This window comes from Mustela nivalis (assembly GCF_964662115.1).
Source record: "Mustela nivalis genome assembly, chromosome: 8".
NCBI lineage: Eukaryota > Metazoa > Chordata > Mammalia > Carnivora > Mustelidae > Mustela > Mustela nivalis.
In genome coordinates this window covers 58937011-58958037 of record NC_139027.1, presented here as the reverse complement: position 1 = coordinate 58958037, position 21027 = coordinate 58937011, and the positions used below count along the sequence as shown (strand labels likewise).

Below are 21027 nucleotides of genomic sequence, written 5' to 3'. Positions count from 1 at the left end.
CCTACAAATAAATACAAATTTGAAGATTAAAGAGTAGTGTCAGCTTTTCAAATCAAAATTTTATTTACCTATAAAAACAGAACATTTCACTGTGAGAATAAGTCAAAGATATTTCACTATTCCATTTACTAGGAGTATCATTCTGAAAATGTGTAATGCTAAATTAAATATTTCCCATTTAAAGTATTTTCTTCAAACATTTTAATTGCATTGTAATTGGTGTTTTCAGTTCCATTGTTACTTGTGGTTAAAAACTCCAGTAACATCCAGATTCCTCCCTATAAGGGGAATATGAGACAAATTTGACCTTATAATATTTGCTATATTTAATTGAATCTCTGGCACCATCAATTATAAGACATACCATTATTTTATGTACCAAAAGAAAGAAAAACATTGCCAGTAAACTATGATAAATCGTTTTCTTATCACATACAATTTTTATTTTATACCTATTGAATGAATTCTTTTAGACTTATTCAAGCATAGATTTTTTAATCATGTAACACTCTGATGTAAACATAAAAAAGTTTAAGTAAAGTAAATTGGTTAAGATATAACTGATTTAGAATTAGAATTTGAAATCCAACTCTTCTTTTTGATTTGGAATTTTTCCTGGTTTTCCACACAGTGTTGTGCTCTGTGCCATCAGAAGCATGATGTTATAGCAGTGATTCCCAAAGTATGATCTGGAGACCTCTGAGGCTCTCCTAACCTCTTTCAGAGGCCCCCAAAGTTGAAACTACTTTCATAATAATAATAGAACATTATTTACCTTTTTCACTTTCATTCTCTCACAGCTATACAGTGGTGTTTTCTGGAGGCCACACGATTTGTGATATCTCAAAAGATTGAATATAAACGTAGATATGAGGGGAGCCTGGGTGGCTCAGTTGGTTGGGCATCTGCCTTTGGCTCAGGTCGTGATCCTGGGGTCCTAGGACCGAGCCCCACATCAAGCTTCCTCCTCAGCAGGGAGTCTACTTCTCCCTCTGACCCTGACCCTCCCCTGCCCCCACCTTGTGCTCTGTTTCTCTCTCTCTCTCTCTCAAATAAATAAATACTCTTTTAAAAAAATGTAGATATGAGAATCCAGCCCCCTGCTATTGAGCCAGACATAAAAGAGATTTCCAAAAAATATAAAATAATGCCATTCTCACTTATTTTTTTTTTAAGTATTATTATTATTTTTTTATTCATTTGACAGAGAGAGAGAAATCACAAGTAGGCAGAGAGGCAGGCAGAGAGAGAGAGAGAGGGGAGGAAGCAGGCTTCCTGCAGAGCAGGGAGCCCGACGCAGGGCTCGATTTCAGTAACCTGGGATCATGATCTGAGCCGAAGGCAGAGGCTTTAACCCACTGAGCCACCCAGGCGCCCCATTAAGTATTATTTTTTGTTAGAATGTTAACATCTAATGGGTTTATTATAGTTCTTTTTTTTTTTTTTAAGAATTTTATTTATTTGAGAGAGAGAGAGAGAGAGAGAGCAATTGGGGGGGAGGTGCATGGAGACAGAGGGAAAAGCAGACTCCCTGCTGAGGCCTGAGCCAGACACGGTCTCAATCCCAGGACCCCGAGATCATAATCCTCAGAGGGCAGAGGATTAACCAACTGAGCCACCCAGGCACCTCATTATACTTATTTCTAAAGGAATGAATAAATATTTCCAACACTTCTCAGTTTTAATTTCCAAAATGATAGGTATAAGTAGATATAACCCACATAAACAAAAGCTTTTTAAGATCCTCAATAATTTTTAAGCACATGTAGGGATTCTGAGATCAAAAAATTTGAGACCTCTGAATTGCACCAGATTTCTTTACAGTTGTCTCTGGGGTTTTCTTTTCAGTAATACTCATTGATAATAGCACTTTCTTGACCTTATCAGAAGATCCCAAAATAAGATTTTCAGATAATAACCTGGAGTTATATTCCATTTTTAAATACTACTCAAGTGGTTGTTGACTGAAACATCAAGGGATTGAAGTCTTGTCACCTGAAATAACAAACACATGCATAGGTAGGCATTGATGGCTATCTTGACTACCACCTGGCTGGCACAGATTATAAGATGCCATCAATTTTAAGTTTTCAGAGGTGTTAAGAAAACATACACATCTTTGAATCAAGGAAATAGAGTAGCTAACAAAGCAAGCCACTGTTCTTCTAGTCAAAAATCTCAAGTCAAAGGTTCTAAGTACATAACTTTTAGTACAAAAAAGCTTTCAAGTGATCAGATACAGCATACATAGTAAATAATTGAGAAATATCTAGTGGGGCTCCTGGGTGGCTCAGTTGGTTAAGCATCTTCTGGGATCATTTCTGGGATCCATCCTGGGATGAAGCCTCCTGTCGGGCTCCCTGCTCAGTGGGGAGCCTGCTTCTCCCTCTCTCTCTGACCCTTCCCTCCAGCTTGTGCTCTCTCTCTCTGTCTCTCCCTCAAATGAGTAAATAAAATCTTTAAAAAAGAAAGAAAGAAAGAGGGAAAGAAAGAAAGGAAGAAAAGAAAGAAAGAGAAAAAGAAAGAAAGAGAAAAAGAAAGAAACATCTAGGGATTAACAACTGCAGAATTTGGTGAGCCTAATTTCTAAGTATTACCCAAGACAGATCTTTCTTATAACCCAGATTTGTAAGGTAAATGTATTTAGCTAAATCTAGAAATTGATTAATGTTTAAAAATTAAAAATACTCCAGACTGGGAATCAGTACATCTGGATTCTCATCTTGACTCTGCTAATAATTACCAGTGTGACATGTTAATTAGCCATTTAAATATTTTAAATCTGATTTTCCACATATGTTAAATGAAATAATCTCTAAGAGTCTTTTTAGCTCTAAAACTCTCTCACATCTTAGGGGTGCCTGGGTGGCTCTGTGGGTTAAGCCTCTGCCTTCGGCTCAGGTCATGATCTCAGGGTCTTGGGATCAAGCCTTGCATCAGGCTCCCTGCTTGGCAGGAAGCCTGCTTCTCACTCTCCCCCAACTCCTGGCTTGTGTTCCCTCTCTCACTGTGTTTTTCACTGTCAAATAAGTAAATAAAATCTTAAAAAAAAAAAAAAATAGAGGCAGTATCTATTTACAACTTCATATATGTTTGTTTATTGTCCCTTGATTTAATGGTCAGTATTTTGTTTAGGGTAAAGTTAAAAGTTTGTTATTTTTTATTTTTTTTGTCAGAAGTACTGCCTGATACAAAAAATTGTAATGTGACTACAATATTTCATAGGTTTTTAAAATTGGACAATTTTAGCATCTAAATTTGAATAATAAAAAAAATCTGTTTTTCTTTTACACACACCGTTTCATCAGTGCAAAGATATGCATCTTTTTACATTTTAACTTCTCTGAAATCAAGATCCTACTTATAATAGATAGTATGTTAGAGTTTGACAGTGTTTATTCTTTCTTAGTCATTCATAAAATAATATGTCTAGTAACTAATGACATTAAATTAGAGGAAATTTGATGATCTAATATGGCTGTATAGCATTGAAATTCATAATGTTGCTCATTTGAGTGGCTAATACATATGATGACCTTTATATATCTTACACATATCTCTCTTAAACTTTATAACCCATGAGGTAAGTGGTTAAATTCTATTTAATATATGGGAAGACTGGGCTTTACAGAGTTGCCTAAGGTGACTTAATAAGTGTTAAAGTTTGAATTCAAAACCAGTGTTTTCTGACTCCAGAGTCTGTGCTCCTAAGCTATATATTCATACTATCTCTTCAACATAATAGCACTAAAGATAATCAGCCCAGACGTAAAATAGTCAAATTTACTGAAGGGAAATTTAGCAATGTACATCAAGTCCCTTAAAAATGTTCATCTCATTAGATTCTACCTCCAGGAACTATTTTCCCTAGGATAATCAGAATTGTATACAAGAATTTATGTATAAAGTTTTGTTGTTTTTTTTTTTTTTTTTTTTTGAGAGAGAGAGAGAGAGCGGGAGGTTGGGAGGAGGGTGGGAATGGCAGAGGGTGAGGGAGAGAATCTTAAGCAGGCTGCATGCCTATGCAAAGCCCAGTGTGGGGCTTGATCTCATGACCTGAGATCATGACCTGCGCCCAAATCAAGAGTCAGACACTTAACTGACTTGAGCCACTCAGGCACCCCTGTAACAAAGATGTTAAAACATTATTAATGATAGTGAAAAATTATAAACAACATAAATACCTAATAATATAAGGCAAGTTAAAGTATGATAATAGAATGCTGGGTAAAAGTATAAAATATTATGTTTAAAAATATTTTTAAAATACTTACATGAGAATATTCTCACAATAGAATGTTAAGTTTAAAAAACATGATTCTAAGGGCGCCTGGGTGGCTCAGTGGGTTAAGCCGCTGCCTTCGGCTCAGGTCATGATCTCAGGGTCCTGGGATCGAGTCCCGCATCGGGCTCTCTGCTCGACAGGGAGCCTGCTTCCCTCTTTCTCTCTCTCTGCCTGCCTCTCCATCTACTTGTGATTTCTCTCTGTCAAATAAATAAATAAAACCTTTTAAAAAAATGAAAAATAAGAAAAATAAAAAACATGATTCTACAGTGATTATTGCTGGGTACCAAGATTGCTAATTATCTTTATTTTGTTTTTTATTTTCAAATAATTCTTTTTTATTGAGGTATAATTGACATATTATATTAGTTTCAGGTATATAACAATTATTTGATGTTTGTATACATTGTAAAATGACCATCACAGTAAGCCTAGTTAACATCCATCACTGTACATAGTTATAAAATTTTTTTTGTGACCAGAACATTTAAGATCTACTGCCTTAGCAACTTTCATATATGCAATGCAGTGCTACTAACTATAGTTGCCATGCCATACATGATATCTCCATAAGTTATTTATTTTATAACTGGAATTGCATACCTCTCGACTCCCTTCACCCATTTTATACACATCCTACTCCCAGCCTCTGGCAACTACCAGTTGGTCTCTGTATCTGTGAGCTAGGTTTTTGGGTTTTAGGGGGTTCTGCTTTTTTTTTTTTTTAGATTTTGCATACAAGTAAAATCATATGGTAAATATATGGAAATAAGATAAAGATGAATACCAATTCATCTTTGTCTTATTTGACTTAGCCTAACGCCTTCAAGATCTGCACATGCCACAAATCGCAAGATTTCATTTTTTTTTATGGCTGATTAATGTGCCACAGAGTGTAGGGTGTGTGTGTGTGTGCGTGTGTGTATCCACTTATACATCAGTAGGCACTTAGGTTGTTTCTGTACCTTGGCTATTGTAAATAATGCTGCAGTTAGGGCACCTGGGTGGCTCAGTGGGCTGGGTGTTGGACTCTTAGTTTTGGCTCAGGTCATGATCTCATGGGTTGTGGGATGGGCTCTGTACTCAGCAGGAAGTCTGCCTGGGGATTCCCTCCTTCTGCTCCTCCCCAGCTTGAGCACCAGGAGTGTGCATACATGCAAGGCCTCTCTCTCTCTCAAATAAAAAAATCTTTAAAAATAATAATAATAGAGGTACCTGGATGGCTCAGTTGGTTAAGTGACTGCTTTTGGCCCAGGTCATGATCTCAGGATCCTGGAATGGAGCTGTGCATCAGGCTCCTTGCTCAGCAGGGAGCCTGCTTCTCCCTCTTCCTCTGTCATTCCCCCTGCTTGTGCTCTGTCCCTCTCTCTCAAATGAATAAATAAAATCTTTTTAAAAACTAATAATGCTGCAGTGAACATAGGGGTGCATACATTTTTTTGAGTTAGTTTTTTGCATTTTTTGGATAAATACCCAAAAGTGGAATTTTCTGGATCGTATGGTAGTTCTATTTTTAATTTTTTTGAGGACCTTCCATCCTATTTCCCACAGTGGCTGCATCAATTTACATTCCCACCAACAGTGCTCCACATCCTCACCAACATTTGTTATTCCTTGTCTTTTTGATAATAGCCATTCTAACAGGTACAAGGAAATAATTCCTTGTGGTTTTAATTTGCATTTCCTTGATAATTAGTGATGTTAAGATGTTTTTGTGTACCTGTGGCCATTTGTATGTCTTTTTTGGGAAAGAAGTCTATTTAAATCTTCTGCCTATTATTTAATTGGATTGCTATTGAGTTATATGAGTTCTTTATATATTTTGGATATTAACCCCTTCCCAGATACATGATTTGCATATGTTTTCTCCAATTCACTAGACTAGCTTTTTGTTTTGTGGATATTTTCCCTGACTCTGCAGAAACTTTTTATTTTGACGTAGTCCCACTTGTTTATTTTTGCCTTTGTTGCCTTTGCTTTTGGTGTCAAATCCAAAAAAATCATCACCAAGACTGTTGTCAAGCTTACCAACTATGTTTTCTTCTAAGAGTTTTATGGTTTCAGATATTTTTTTGTTCAAGTGTTTAATCCATTTTGAGTTAATAGGCACCTGGTTTTATTCTTTTGCATGTGACTCTCTGGTTTTCCCAACACCATTTATTAAAGAGACTGTCCTTTCTCCATTGTATATTTTTAGCTCCTTTGTTGTAAATTAATTGACCATATATGCTTGGGTTTATTTCTGTGCTCTCTATTTTGTTCTCTTGATCTATGTGTCTGCTTTTATGCCAGTACCATACTGTTTTGATTACTGTAGGTTTGTGATATAGTTTGAAATCAGAGAACATGATGCCACTGATTATTTTTCCTTTTCTTTTTACTTTTATGTATTTTCTAAAATTTTTATAATAAATATGAATCGTATTTATAATCAGAGAAAAGTTTATTTCTGTGTGCTCTTAAGACCAAAGCAGTCTTTCACTGTCTGTGTAGCTAACTGGAATCCCTAAATGTCTGTAGACTCATGGAATTTAGAACCAGTAGGATTTTTTTTTAAGATTATATTTATTTATTTGAGAGAGAGAACACGAGCTGGGGAAAGGCAGGTGCAGAGGGAGAAGGAGAAGATGACTCTCTGCTGAGCAGGGAGCCCCATGTAGACACTTAACTGACTGAGCCACCAAGGTATCCCTAGAGCCCATAGGATTGTAAAGATGATATATTCTAGTTACCAGTTTTAGAGCTGGTGGGATTTCAAACATGAGGCAATTGAAATATTTTTAAAAATATAATAATAGTTAACATTTTTCTAGTGCTCAGTACATTACACTATTTCACTTAATCTTTATACTTATGAGAGTTAGTCTATTTTATCCCCATTTTACAAATGAGGAAACTGAGGTATAGAGAGATTGAGCAATAGGTCCACAATTAGGTGTTGTATCTAGTATTTGAACCAAGGTCTTTCTTACTCCAAGGTACTTAAGTGTCATGTAAGGAAATACAGTATAGCTTTTTAAGTGACCTGTTCAGTGTTACATTGCTTATTATTAGTGGAAGAAGGATTAATAGCCTGATGTCTTGACTGCAAGCCTGATGTCTTAACTGCAAGACATGTCTTGACTGCAGTGTTCCCTTTAATTAATCTGGTCTGTTTTAGATAAAGTGTTGATTTGTAACTAGAATCACCAATCCTATTCTATTGTGTCCTATACACATGACGAAAAGTCTATCATTATCACTTATACATTTCAATTATAACTATTAAGTGAAGAATTTTTGTTTAATCCTCTTAAAATCTTGGGTGATGAAAATGTTCTGGAATTAGATAGTGTTGATGGTTCACAACCTTGTGAATGTAGTAAAAACCACTGAACTGCATACTTTTAAAAAACTTCCCTTGCTTGAGACTGCAGGAGTTTTAAAAAAGTTATATTAAAACATAAAAATCTCAATGAGACCTAAAAATCATATAATAATTTTTTAAGTTTCACATTAGGCCAAATAAAGTTATATGTTTACTGTTTATTACCTCTCCCTTCACCATGAATGCTACTTACAATTGAATCAAAACTATACAATGACAGGGAAGAAATCAAATATCAGAGTAATAGTAATAGCTATCTAAAGCCAGAAGTTGGCTATTTTTTGGATGAAAAAAGGAATTTGAACTATAAACATTATGGATATTTGTGCTTTGAATTAATGTTATCATTTGAGAACTGATTTCCATTGATGGTCATTACCTGTTGTTACCCAAAAATATATTGTAATATTACAAATCAATCCAAGAAAATACTCTTCCATTGCTGATGTAGTTAATTGTTTTGTTGTAAGGTAGGTGAGCATTAGAGAAAACCAGGCTTATTTTTTTTAAACAAAATGTGATAGTTTTGAATTTTCTATAAATGTTAATTGTCAAGGATTTAAAGGATTATTGCCACAAATGTTTAATATCTTTCAACAAATATATTTGGAAGATACCTTATTATCAGTCCTATAAAACTATAAGAAATGAAATTTTTTTAGATGTCTTTTCCAGGTTATATTGTGATTAGCAAATATGAAGAATGTATGTAATATACACATGGACATTATATTTTATGGGAATATATTCTAACACAAATCGAAATTAAATGTAATCCAGCGTCAGGTAGTAAAGATATACTTCCTGTGTGTCAAGATGTTCTATAGTTTCTAGTCAACATTAATATTTTCTTTAAGTAATCTTATAAAACTACAGTCTTATTCCTGATCTCTGTTATTTTGACAGATAACAAAACCATTGATTAATCTATAAATATAGGTTATATGGGGCTTTTTTGAGTTCCTAATTCTGTATTTTTGGTTTTAAGCATCGAATGTTATCAAGACAAGAAGAACTTAAAGAAAGAGCAAGAGTTCTGCTTGAGCAAGCAAGAAGAGATGCAGCTTTAAAAGCGGGGAATAAACAGAATACCAACACAGCCACACCACTCTGCAACAGGCAGCTAAGTGATGTGAGGAACATTGGTTAAAAAGCCATAGATTGTTAATTGCAATCATGGGGGTGAGGGGAGTAATTTATTTATACTTTTGCTAAGTCTTTTTTTAAGTTTTTAATTTCAGTTAGTTAATGTACAGTGTTATATTAGCTTAGGTGTACAATATAGTGGTTCAACAATTCTATATATCACCTGGTGCTCATCATGACAAGAACACTTATAAATCCATCACCTAGTTCACCCATCTCCCTACCCACCTTCCCTCTGGGAACCATCAGTTTGTTCTTGCTAAATCATTTTCTGTAGACTTTTAATATGAGGCAGCAGAGTGAGGGGGTTCACTTGGTATATTTATTGAGCTGATAAATTCATACTTGGAAGAACATGTTGTAATTATTTCTATACAGCAGTGTCATCTGTGAGGAAGAGTCAGATTTTAGAATATAATTTCTACATACACATGAATAATCTATTTTTATTAATTTACATTTTGTAACTTAATTATACTTTCTTTAAGATTATATTTTAGCTATGGAAGTTAATTTTTTTTGGAAATATTAGAATCTAATAATGATGCCTACCATTTATTGAATAGCTGCCATTTTATGCAGGCTCTATAATGGATGGGGTTTTTTTTGTTTGGCTTTTTTTAAGGTTTTATTTATTTATTTGACAGAGATCATAAGTAGGCAGAGAGGCAGGCAGAGACAGAAGGGGGAAGCAGGCTCCCTGCCGAGCAGAGAGTCTGATGTGGGGCTCGATCCCAGGTCCCCGAAATCATGACCTGAGTCAAAGGCAGAGGCTTAACCCACTGAGCCACCCAGGGGCCCCTATGATGGATGTTTTATATAATTTTTATTTTACTTAACTCCATGAAATAGATGTTCAACTACTTTCCAGATAAGAAAACTGAGACTGATAGGTAAGATAATTTGTACAAAGTTGCAGAATTAGTAAATGATGAATCTAGGATTTGAACTTGAGCTTTCTGAGACTATAGAATTAGTGCTCTTCTCTATCATACACTGCCACCCCTAAATTAAACCACATTTTTAGAGGTGCCTGGATGACTCAGTCAGTTAAGTGGCTGCCTTCACCTCAGGTCATGTTCCCATCCGGCTGCACATCGGGCTCCCTGCTCAGCTGGGAGCCTGCTTCTCCCTCTCCCTCTGTCTGCCATTGACCCTGCTTGTGCTCTCTCCCTGTCAAAATAAATAAAATTTTTAAAAATAAATAAAAATAAAAAATTTTAAAACCCCACATTTTTATATATATTTTTGTGTAGTGCTTCACAAATAATAATGAATACATTTTAAGGGAACAGATTCCTCATGAATCTGAAAATTATGACATTCTGCCTTACCATCAAACTCACATATACAAAACTGCATGCTCTTTTTTTTTTTTTTTTAAATTAAGATTTTATTTTTTCAGAGCAGTTTTAAGTTCACAGCAGAATTGAGGGGAAGGTACAGAGATTTCCCATATATACCCTGCACCTACACATGCATGGCCTCTCCTCTTAATGACATCCCACATCAGAGTGATACATTTGTTAGACACTGACACATCATAATCACCCAAAGTCCATAGCTTACATTGTGGTTCCCTCTTGGTATTTTACATCCTTTGAGTTGGACAAATATGTAATGAAATGTTTCCATTATTACAGATTTTCTAAGAATTTTTTATTGCACCTTCCACCACTCCCAAGCCCTGCGACCTAATTTCACTGTCTCTATAATTTTGCCTTTTTCAGAAGGTCATAGAGTTGGAATTATAGAGTTTATAGCCTTTTCTGATTGTCTTCCTTCACCTAGTAATATGCATTTAATGTTCTTCCATGTTTTTCACTGCTAGAAAGATCCATTTCTTTTTGTGCTGAATACTATTCCCTTGTCTGGATGTACCACAGCTTTTGCATTCACCTACTAAAGGACTACTTGTTTGCTTCCAGTTTTGGATGATTATGAATAAAGCTGCTATAATCATTCACTTGCAGGTGTTTGTGTGGAGACAAGTTTTTAACTTCTTTGGGTAATTACCAAGGAGTGTGATTGCTAGGAGTATGTTTACTTTCATAAGAAGTTGCCAAACTGTCTTCTGAAATCTCTGTCCCATCTTGTATTCCCACTAGTAGTGTGTGAGAGTTCTTGTGGTGCTCCACGTCTTCACTCAGCATTGAGTGTTGCCGGTGTTCCAGATATTGGCCATTCTAATAGGTGTTTAGTGGTATCTAATTGTTTTAATTTACATTTCCCTGATGACAAATGATGTGAAGCATCTTTTCATATGCATAATTGCAATCTGTAAATCTTCCTTTGGTGAGGTGACCATAAGGGTCACTGATCCATTTTTTGATCAGGTTGGTTGCTTTTTTATTGCTGAGTTTCAGTAGTTCTTTGTGTATTTTGGATATAGCCTTTTATCAGATGTGTCTGTTGCAAATTGAGTGTTCCTACTGATTAACATAGAATATCTCTTCATTTATTTAGTTTTGTGATTTCCTTATATTCCTTATATAGATCTTATACATATTTTGTTAGATTTCATTCATGTGAATGGATTTTGTTCTTAATTTCAAATTCCACTTGTTCACTGCTGGTATATAGGAAAGCAGATGTCTTTTGAATATTAACCTTATATCCTACAGCCTTGCTATAATTGCTTTTTAGTTCCAGGAGATTCTTTTTTCCCAATTCTTTCAGATTTTCTATATAGGTGATTTTGTCATCTGTGATCAGACACTTATTTCTTCCTATCCATGCACATGTTTGAACCTTCCTTTCAGGTACGAGCTTAATAACCTCTGACCTTGAGCAGTGTTTTTCACACGACAAGTTTTTACACAATAATATGATATAAAAGCAGTTTAGTGGCCTGCAGTAATTAGTTTATTTTTAATGAAAAGGAATAGAATAGAATCAGATAAAGATCTCAGAATTCATCACATATAGTAAGCATAGTATTTTTGTCTGAAACTTCCTTTAGTTATGTGGACATATGTGCTTCTTCAATCTTGATATAAAACATATTTAACAAACAAAAAAGACCATATTTTTAAGCTGTAGTTCATGATAAAAATGAGAAACCCAAATCTACTGGGCCATCTTTGAAGTTCCGTAACCTCTATGCCAACTCTTTCGATGCCTAGCCATATGTTAGATCATTGATTTGTTGGTCATTTGCCAGATATTTATTGAGTGTCTGAACTAAGTATTTTCATGGTGACAGAAAAGGTTAAACTTCTTCCATTTTGGAGTTTATATTATGATGGGAAGAGACAGATAATAATAAATAACTAGAGTGTGAAAACTGTGTGGCCTAGTAGAGGATAATTTAAATAAGTGAGTGCTTGAGTGATTTGAGGAGGGGGCATTTGAACTAAGATTTGATGGATGAAAAGGATACAGTCAAGTGAAGAACCACAAAAGGAATTATCCCTTTAAAAAGAAAGTTATTTTGGGGATGCCTGGGTGGCTCAGTCAGTTAAGCATCAATTTCTTGATTTCTTATTGGGTCATGATCTCAGAGTTCTGAGATTGAGTCTGTCATTGGGCTCAGTGCTGGATGTGGAGCCTGCTGAAGATTCTCTCTCCCTGTCTCTTAAAAAAATTTTTAAAAATTAAAAAAAATTTTTTTAATTTATTTTGTTGATGCTATATGTTATTTGTGATAAACTTTGTTTCATAATTATTTCAGGCTCTAAAAATCACGGAGAATGAATATAGCTCTATATTGTTCCAGTGTGTTGATTTTAAATTCAGAATACCTGAGATTTAAATGATCAAGTAGATTTTATTTTTATTTTATTTAAATGATTTAAATGGCCAAGTAGATTTTTAAAACCAGTTACTTTACCTATGTGTGAATTTTACATATATAAATAATTAACATTGAATGTTTACTGAGCACTTGCTGTTTATCAAGCAGGATTCTAAGTGGTTTAACATAGATTTTCTCATTTAATCTCCACAATAATTGTATGAGTTAAGTGTTATCATCCCTATTTTACAGTTGAGAAAACTGACAAATTAATGAATTGCCCATGGTGACACTGTTAAAAGTAACAGAGCCAAGAATTGAACCTAGACTTTTTGATTTCAGAGACTTTGTCTCTAAAACATTGTGTTATATTTCCTTCTTCTTTACTTTTCTGACATCCTTGTGAAATAGAAATAGATACTATTGTTTTATCTTTTATATTAAGATTAAGAAAATGAGTTTGGAAAGAATGTTTAAATTTACCTAAGGTTGTAGACAGTGACACATGAGGCTTACTTAGAATTCAAGTATCCTGACTTTTTAAAAAGATGGTGTTTAGTTTTTCATTTGGTTCAGACTTTTACAAATATTTTATGGGTCATCTCTTTTGTTTAAGGCACCAGTAATCTATACTCTGTATTTTTCAAGTTAAACTTTGAAACTTTTATTTAAATTATACTGGTGTGGATTCAACATTGAAATTATTAAAATTTCTCTCTTTTTAAAATTTTATTTTTACATAAACTCTACACCCAACATGAGATTCAAACTCACAACCCCGATATCAGGAGTTGCATGATCTTATGACTGAGACAGGCACCCCAAGATATCTTTTTTTTTTTTTAAAGATTTTATTTATTTATTTGACAGAGGGAGAGAGCACAAGCAGGTGGAGTGGCAGGCAGAGGGAGAGGGAGAAGCAGGCTCTCTCCTGAGCAGGGAGTCTGATGTAGGGCTAGATTCCTGGACCCTGGTGTAATGACCTGAGCCGAAGGCAACCGCTTAACCCACTGAGCCACCCAAGTGCCCCTCCCCAAACATCTCTTATTCTGTGTTGTGACATCTTACCATATCTAAAATATATAGCTTGGATTTTAAGAAACATGATGCTGGTGATGTTTTATTGATGACTCTTTTATACTGCTGGTCTCGTGTAACTTGCCACACTTTTCTGGAAAGAAATGTTCGTTCCCCTTTACCCAGGAATTCTATTAACAAAGATCGGTATGCAGGTTTTCATCACAATGTTATTTGTAAAAGCAAAAACTAAAAAAATGGTAATTTTGCAAAATAGAGGAATGATCAAATAAATTATAGCATAAATATACTTGTTATTTAGCCATTTAAACATCTATACAATAATGTCTTTAAAGAATATTGAAAGGACATGGGAGAATGCTCACAATGTCCTTTTGTATAAAAAGAAGTCTGTAAAATATATATGGCATATAAACTCCATTTTGAAATGATAGAGACTTTTTTTACATGCATTGAAAAGGACAGAAAGGAAAATCATCAAAATAGTAGCAGTATTTATCTCTAGCGGGTAGTATAATGAATGGCTTTTATGGGATTTTTTTCCCTTTTATTCTTTAGGTTATAAAAATATGACATGCTGGGCGCCTGGGTGGCTCAGTGGGTTAAGCCGCTGCCTTCGGCTCAGGTCATGATCTCGGGGTCTTGGGATCGAGTCCCGCATCGGGCTCTCTGCTCAGTGGGAAGCCTGCTTCCCTCTCTCTCTGTCTCTGCCTGCCTCTCCATCTGCTTGTGATTTCTCTCTGTCAAATAAATAAATAAAATCTTTAAAAAAATATATGACATGCTAAGATAATTATTTTAAGGTAGGGAAATTTTTGGTACCCAAAAGAAGTATTTTTGGCACATTATTTTCTTAGTGTACCCGAACCAACTTGACTTCAGTATTTCTAAGATAATGTATGTATATGTGTGTGTTAAGAAGACAAACGTGGTAAGAGCTCTTCACTTTGACAGTTGATGATACTAACTTGTGACTCTGTGTGGAATAAATGGCAGTCCTGTTCACACTGAGAAGACAAGAATTTCTCAATGACTGCTCTTTGTGATTGATGAGTAATAGTCATGGTATCTCATAAAATATCTCATTGTTTCTTGGACTACCACCAATGTGACTTGGGTTGTCTTGTGTTCATTTATTGTTATAGTATTTGTTTTTCCCAGAAAGAGCAGCTCCCTCCTGCATGGTTAGCTGGCTACATGCCACACTGGTAACTCTGTTGCATTTGTTTCCCACTTACCCAAGGTTGTATCCTATTGCAAATGAAACCATGCTTTAAACAGTCCCCAAAATATTTTCTTTACCATTCCTCTTTCCGGTTATCTTTTTTTTTTTTTTTTTAAGATTTTATTTATTCATTTGACAGAGAGAGATCATAGGTAGGTAGAGAGGCTGGCAGAAAGAGAGAGAGAGAAGCAGGCTCCCCGCTGAGCAGAGAGCCCGATGCGGGACTCGATCCCAGGACCCTGAGATCATGACCTGAGCCGAAGGCAGTGGCTCAACCCACTGAGCCACCCAGGCGCCCCCGGTTATCTTTTGTTACATAAAAAATTCATCTTACTGGCATGAAATAGCCATTGGTTATGCTCACATATTTGTGATTGAGGAATTAGAATAGGATACTGTGGGAATGGCTTATTTCTGTTCCACAGTGTCTGGGACTGGGTTTTGGTGAGGACCTCTGCTAGACATCAGTTGGTCTAGCCTCTCCATGTTTCCTCTCCACTTGGGCTAGTTGCAGCTTCCTCATAGCATGGTGGCTGAGTCTATGAGCAAATGTTCCCGGAGAATAAGGTAGACATGCATGGCATTCTGATCTATCTTTAAAAGTCATGTTGCGTCACTTTGCTATACTGGTGGCCTAAGCAGACACAAAGTTCTACCCAGTTTTAAGTACCAGAGACATAGGCCCACACCACTGAATGAGAGGAGTGTCCAAGTTGTGGTTTAGCAAGAGTATGTGGTATAGGAGATAGTGTTGCAGCCTCTTCTCAGTTATAGTTTAAACTCCTGTTGGGGTGCCTGGTTGGCTCAGTCAGTTAAGCATCTGACTCTTGATTTCAGCTCAGGTCATAATCTCAGGGTCATGAGATTGAGCCCAACATTGGGTTCCTCTCTCCTTTTCCCCCTCCAAAACCTGTTCCAATAAAATAAAATAAAAAATAAATTCTGTTTTAAAACTTCCTTGTGTGTGCTACTGTAGCTCATTTTTGAGATAAGCCAAGCCCTGTGTAGATGTCTTATGAAGAGAATCAAATTTCATGAAGTTGGTAGTGTATTTTGTGATTGTTACTCTAGTTTTGACACTTGGTACTCTGTGAGGCTTGTAGCTTATACTAATGAAATGATGTAAAAAGAAGAATATAGAATGGCAGATCAGTCTGGTTGCACAGATACAGAAATTAGACCTTCCTGTTGCTTTTTTAGATTTTCAATTTAGTATGCAGCTTGATGCCAGGTCGATATATTTTCCAGGGACATAATAGTTTTCTTAATTTGATCATTTTCTATATAACTTCTGATAACTCTTGTACATACAGATTAGAATTATTTGGCAATACTGTCCATATTTTCAAAAACTAGTATAGCCAACTTGGGACACAAAAGAAAGAGGAAAAATGCTCAGTTTCATCATTGGAGCAATTGAATGTGAATTAAGTGATACTAAAACTGGAAAATGCTTAATTTCTCTAAATCTGTTTTTCCATTTTTAAATGAAAGCAAAATTCTTTATTTTTTTTTTTCTTGTGTGACATTCAAATTAATAGGTGTCCACGGTGAAGGGGGTAAGGGAACCATGACTAATGCCTTTCCCACTTCAATGTCAGCATCTCTTTCACTCTGAAGAGATCAAAAGGCCTCTGGTAAATAAAAAGAAGGTCTAACTGAAAAAAAAAAAAGCTGGCTTCTAATTTAGTGAACTCACTGCTACTGTTTTCACTTATTTATGTGTTTTAATTTGTGCCTTAATTTACAGTGCTCTTATTTTAAATTTTTTTGTAAATTATCTTGCCCATCATAATGTATATACCATTGTACTCAAAGTCAAGTTGCTGGAGGGGAGAGATACCTGCTGCTACCCATTCCTTTTTGTGTTCTTAGTTTACCTGAGAATTTCTAAGAGTTTAAAAAAAAAGTGGTACCCAGGAGTGACCTTAAGTATTGAATAAATGAGACATTGACCTTAAATCTTTAAGAGTTCACTGAAGAGTTTACTGTTCCATACTGAAGATGACTCCACACTGATTTAGGACTTTGTCAGTAAATTCTGTCTTTTCTCCTTCTAAACTCTGCTTCTTCTTTTCTCTTCTCTTCTCTTCTCTTCTCTTTTCTTCTTTCTTTTAAGAGAGAGAACATGAGTGAGTGGGGGGAGGGAGAGACAATCTTAAGCAGGCTCCATGCCCAGTGCCGAGCCCAATGTGGGCCTTGATCTCATGACCCTGAGATCATGACCTGAGCTGAAATCAAGAGTTGGTTGCTTAACAGACTGAGACACCCCTCAACTCATTTCTATAAAAGTAACCTAGGACCTTCTGAATAACACCAAGAAGAATGAGAAGAGCTATTTAAATAATTGGTGTTGGAGTACCTGATGCATATAGTGTGGGACAGTGTCCATGTACTGAGTATAGGTTACCTCCTTTTAAGACTTTTTTATCTAGTTCTGAGCTGAGAGAAAGTGAGAATTTACAGAGCATTCAGAGAAATAAAGGCCTGAAAGCAAATATCTACATAAATGGAAAGACAGGCTTATAAAATATTAAAGAAGAGAAAAATGGGGAGTAGTGTAAGTACTAATTTGAGTATAGGAAAGCTTAAAATCTTTCTGGTTACTCCTTCCTGCTTACCAAGAGAATAAACTTCCCACCTTCGCAAAATGGCCTTATACAAAGGTCCATGCAAATCATTTTCCCTCCCTTTCTATCCTCATCTCCCTGCCCCTCACTCCACAGTCTCTATCTACCAAGATGCCGGCAGTGAGAATGTTGCATAGTTTTCAATTCCTGCATTAAGCATTGGCTGTTCTCTCCCTGAAATGCCCCTCTTTCCTTGTTAGTTTCCACTGAAATACATCTTCTAGGAGTATCTGTATCATGACGCCTTCCAGTAAAGCTATTCTCCTTTCTCTTTTTCTAATATGCTGTACATATCTCCCTCATTGCATTTATCCCATACCATTATCTATTTACACATCTTTCTCCCACTCAGCTGTGAGCTATTCACAGTACAAAAACCTGATATTCCTATCACTAAGTTTTAAGTAAATATTTATTCAATGAATAAATGAAGGAAATAAAGACAGGCTGTTTTTTATATTTTCTCAGTGTCAACTAATAAAAATATGAGCTTAAACATGAAAAATCTGGGTTATCTATAGGGAGTTTCTTGGTAATAAAGGTTTGTAAACAGGGAAGATATCTCTCTGTAAGTCTTTAAAGCAGAATTGATTATCAGTGAGCAGAAAAGTGTCCATCCCTGTTTATTGAGTTAGTTATAGAGATGACATTGGCCACCTTGGAACTTAAAGTTCCCCATATCATCCATTTCTTCCTTTTTTGAATCCTACATTGTGATACCTTTCTTTGTTGTTATGACGTGTATGCACCAAATCCTTACACACATCTGTCCTTCCCATATGCTGGGACCTCTGATTAGAGTTCAGCTCCCAACTCCACCTTGAAGCACACCACTCTACCATACATTCCCTCTTGTATAAATTAGTATAGCTTTAGGTTGGAAGGCTGGGAAGCAATTTCTAAGACACTGAAAACAACTCTTGGTAACATTATCTGGTGGATCCTTGTGTACAGACTCTACTTAAATTATACTCAGGAAAGAGTCAAGCTGTAATTTATTTTAAATGGCAACTCACAAACACAGATATTATAAACCTTTTAATTTTTCTTAATTTTTGTCATGACCTGTATTGCATGTTTTAATGAGAACTTGCTAAGCTAGCACATATTGTATTTAAATCTCTTAGTAGTTGATATGATTCATTTGTGCATCTGTTTTTTTAGGTGTTCATTTAACCTCTTTCAGGTGTTTTCCTGAAATAATTTTTCTATGGAAAACATTTTATTGCTCTGAATCGCTATGAATAATATTTTTTTGCTTCCTATTCCTATTTTTCTGTGAAGATTTTCTTATGTTACATTTGATTAATGCAGATTTTAGGTATGATATTTGTTTTGCTCATGGTTTTTCATATGCACTTAAAATAATTTTTTTCAAAGTACAACTTGAGTTTAGCAAGTTTGACAGTCTAGCCATTATATAATCCAAAGGAGCTTCCTTCATTAAAAAGTATATTTAAACACACTCTGAGAAAAATCTAATAGCTTTTTTTTAAGAAAAAAATTGCTTTTCTATTATTTTTCATTACTCTATTTCCCCAAACACTCTCTTCCCAAGAAATGCACAAATAGAATTTAACAATTTAGTCTATTTCAGTCTCTTTTGCTTGATACTTCGCATTTTCATTGCTTTTTTAAAAATAAACTTAATAGGGACGCCTGGGTGGCTCAGTTGGTTAAGCAGCTGCCTTCGGCTCAGGTCATGATCCCAGCATCCTGGGATCGAGTCCCACATCGGGCTCCTTGCTTGGCAGCGAGCCTGCTTCTCCCTCTGCCTCTGCCTGCCACTCTGTCTGCCTGTGCTTGCTCTCGCTTCTGTCTCTATGACAAATAAATAAATAAAATCTTAAAAAAATAAATAAATAAACTTAATAAATCCATTACTTTTAATAATGCTCGTATAATTATGTAGATCACTGAAGGAGATGTTTGCAGTTATGTGCTAAAGGTTAGGGCCAGTATACTCCAAGAATCCTGCTGCTCACAGTCTTTGAAATTGTTAGGATATTTGTGAAGCACTTTGAACATATCAGAAGAATGATGCCATATAAGTTTAATTATTACCTTTATGTTTTTAAGAAAGAATAAAATCTATTTTATAAGTAAAAAGTCTAAAAAGAATTGGGGTAAGTCTTTAATTTATAAATATGTTTTGTTTTTAGTTTTTTGAGCTATAAATTACGTAGCAAAAGAAAATGGTTTGCCGATACTTGTTGGGACCCAGAAGTTTTTTGTTTTGTTTTTTTTTAAAGAAAAATCAGAAAAGAATGACATTGTTATAAAACAGACTTAAAGTTTTTTCCTGAATTTTAATCTGCAAGGATAATGAGTGACTCACTACAATCAATTGGTTAGGAGCCCATCCTCGCGTAATAGGATCAAACTGCAAGGTATTAGCAAGTCCTAGAAGGTTTGCAGGAATATTTGAATCCTCTAAGGAAAACTACATGGGAAAGGATTTTCAGTTTGGTCAGTCTTTAGTTAACTGTAAGGACCAGTAATAAAAAAAGAAAGAAAGAAATACAGTGACCTTTTTTATTTTTCCTTTTGGTCTTTCGTAATGAATCTAAAAGGCTTATTTGGTGAGACCCAAAAGAATGCAAGCTGCTCTTCTGTGAGTTAAACCTTTAACAGGTATTTCATTCCTGCGAAGAGGTAGGACATCAACCTTGTACTTTTGATGTTAATTGGAAAATATTGATTTTAATGGAACTAGTCTGTCATTCTGATAATTGTAGCAGATTTAGATAAGATCATGAGATCTTTTCCAGATAATAGAAGAAGCAGTTACCATCCAATTGGTAAAAAACACTAACCATCATTTTGGTAATACCTGAAGATAGAAACTTTTCGCATAGTTTTTATGTTTATGTGTATTCTAATTATGTACCATCATAAAAATGTGTATGATATAAGATTATATTCTGTGTTTATGAACACTGGCTATGTTACAACAAAATGGTTAGCCTCTAGGAATTAAGCTTGAAAATTAAGGTCAAGCTAAAATTTTATTTTTCCAAATTACACATATTATCAGTTCTATTACTAGGAAGAAGTAGTTAACTTTGGATTTGTAATTTTAAAAGAACATCAAATATTACAAAAAGAAATCTAACCCTTTAATAGTATATGGAGTGAAAGCTTTGTCTTATTTAGAGATTTTTATTCTCTATGTGAGCTGGAGTGTCTATACCCAGGACACTAAGATGAAAATGTATTCCTTATTTCTTACTCCAGCACAATTGACAGATTTAATGTACATAATCCGTTTCAGACCAGTAAGACACTTTAAATGTATAGCTAATCTTTTTTACAGTTGCATTTTATAGGAGAAGAATGCCAGTGTACTTCTGTGTTTGGTATAAATGCCTCTGTACAAGGCAGTGGTTTTTATTCCTTATGATTTAAATAATAGTTTATCTATTATGTCTAAATTTAAGTTGATTTGAAGTCTGCTATCTTAACAATGACTACTAGACTTCTTAGAAAACATATTGTTAGCTTGCTAGCATATCTTCAAAGTCACACAAAACACCATCATTGTTAGGAGAGGAAAAAAACTCAAGCATCTTTTCTATTATGTGGCCAAAAACCCCTAGC

General features: G+C 35.1%; 1 protein-coding gene and 1 long non-coding RNA gene across 21 annotated transcripts in view; one reads left to right on the top strand and one right to left on the bottom strand.

Moving 5' to 3' along the window:
* The window catches only part of LOC309872503, an 857896-nt gene that overhangs the window by 228415 nt on the left and 608454 nt on the right, over positions 1–21027 (bottom strand). The window lies entirely within an intron of this gene.
* EHBP1 (EH domain binding protein 1) overlaps positions 1–21027 on the top strand; it is a 348209-nt gene that overhangs the window by 251305 nt on the left and 75877 nt on the right. For all 20 annotated transcript variants that reach the window (XM_082746615.1, XM_082746623.1, XM_082746631.1 and 17 more), the window contains one exon: positions 8641–8784. In XM_082746615.1, the coding sequence (XP_082602741.1) occupies positions 8641–8784 (144 nt within the window). The remainder of the gene's footprint in view (positions 1–8640; positions 8785–21027) is intronic.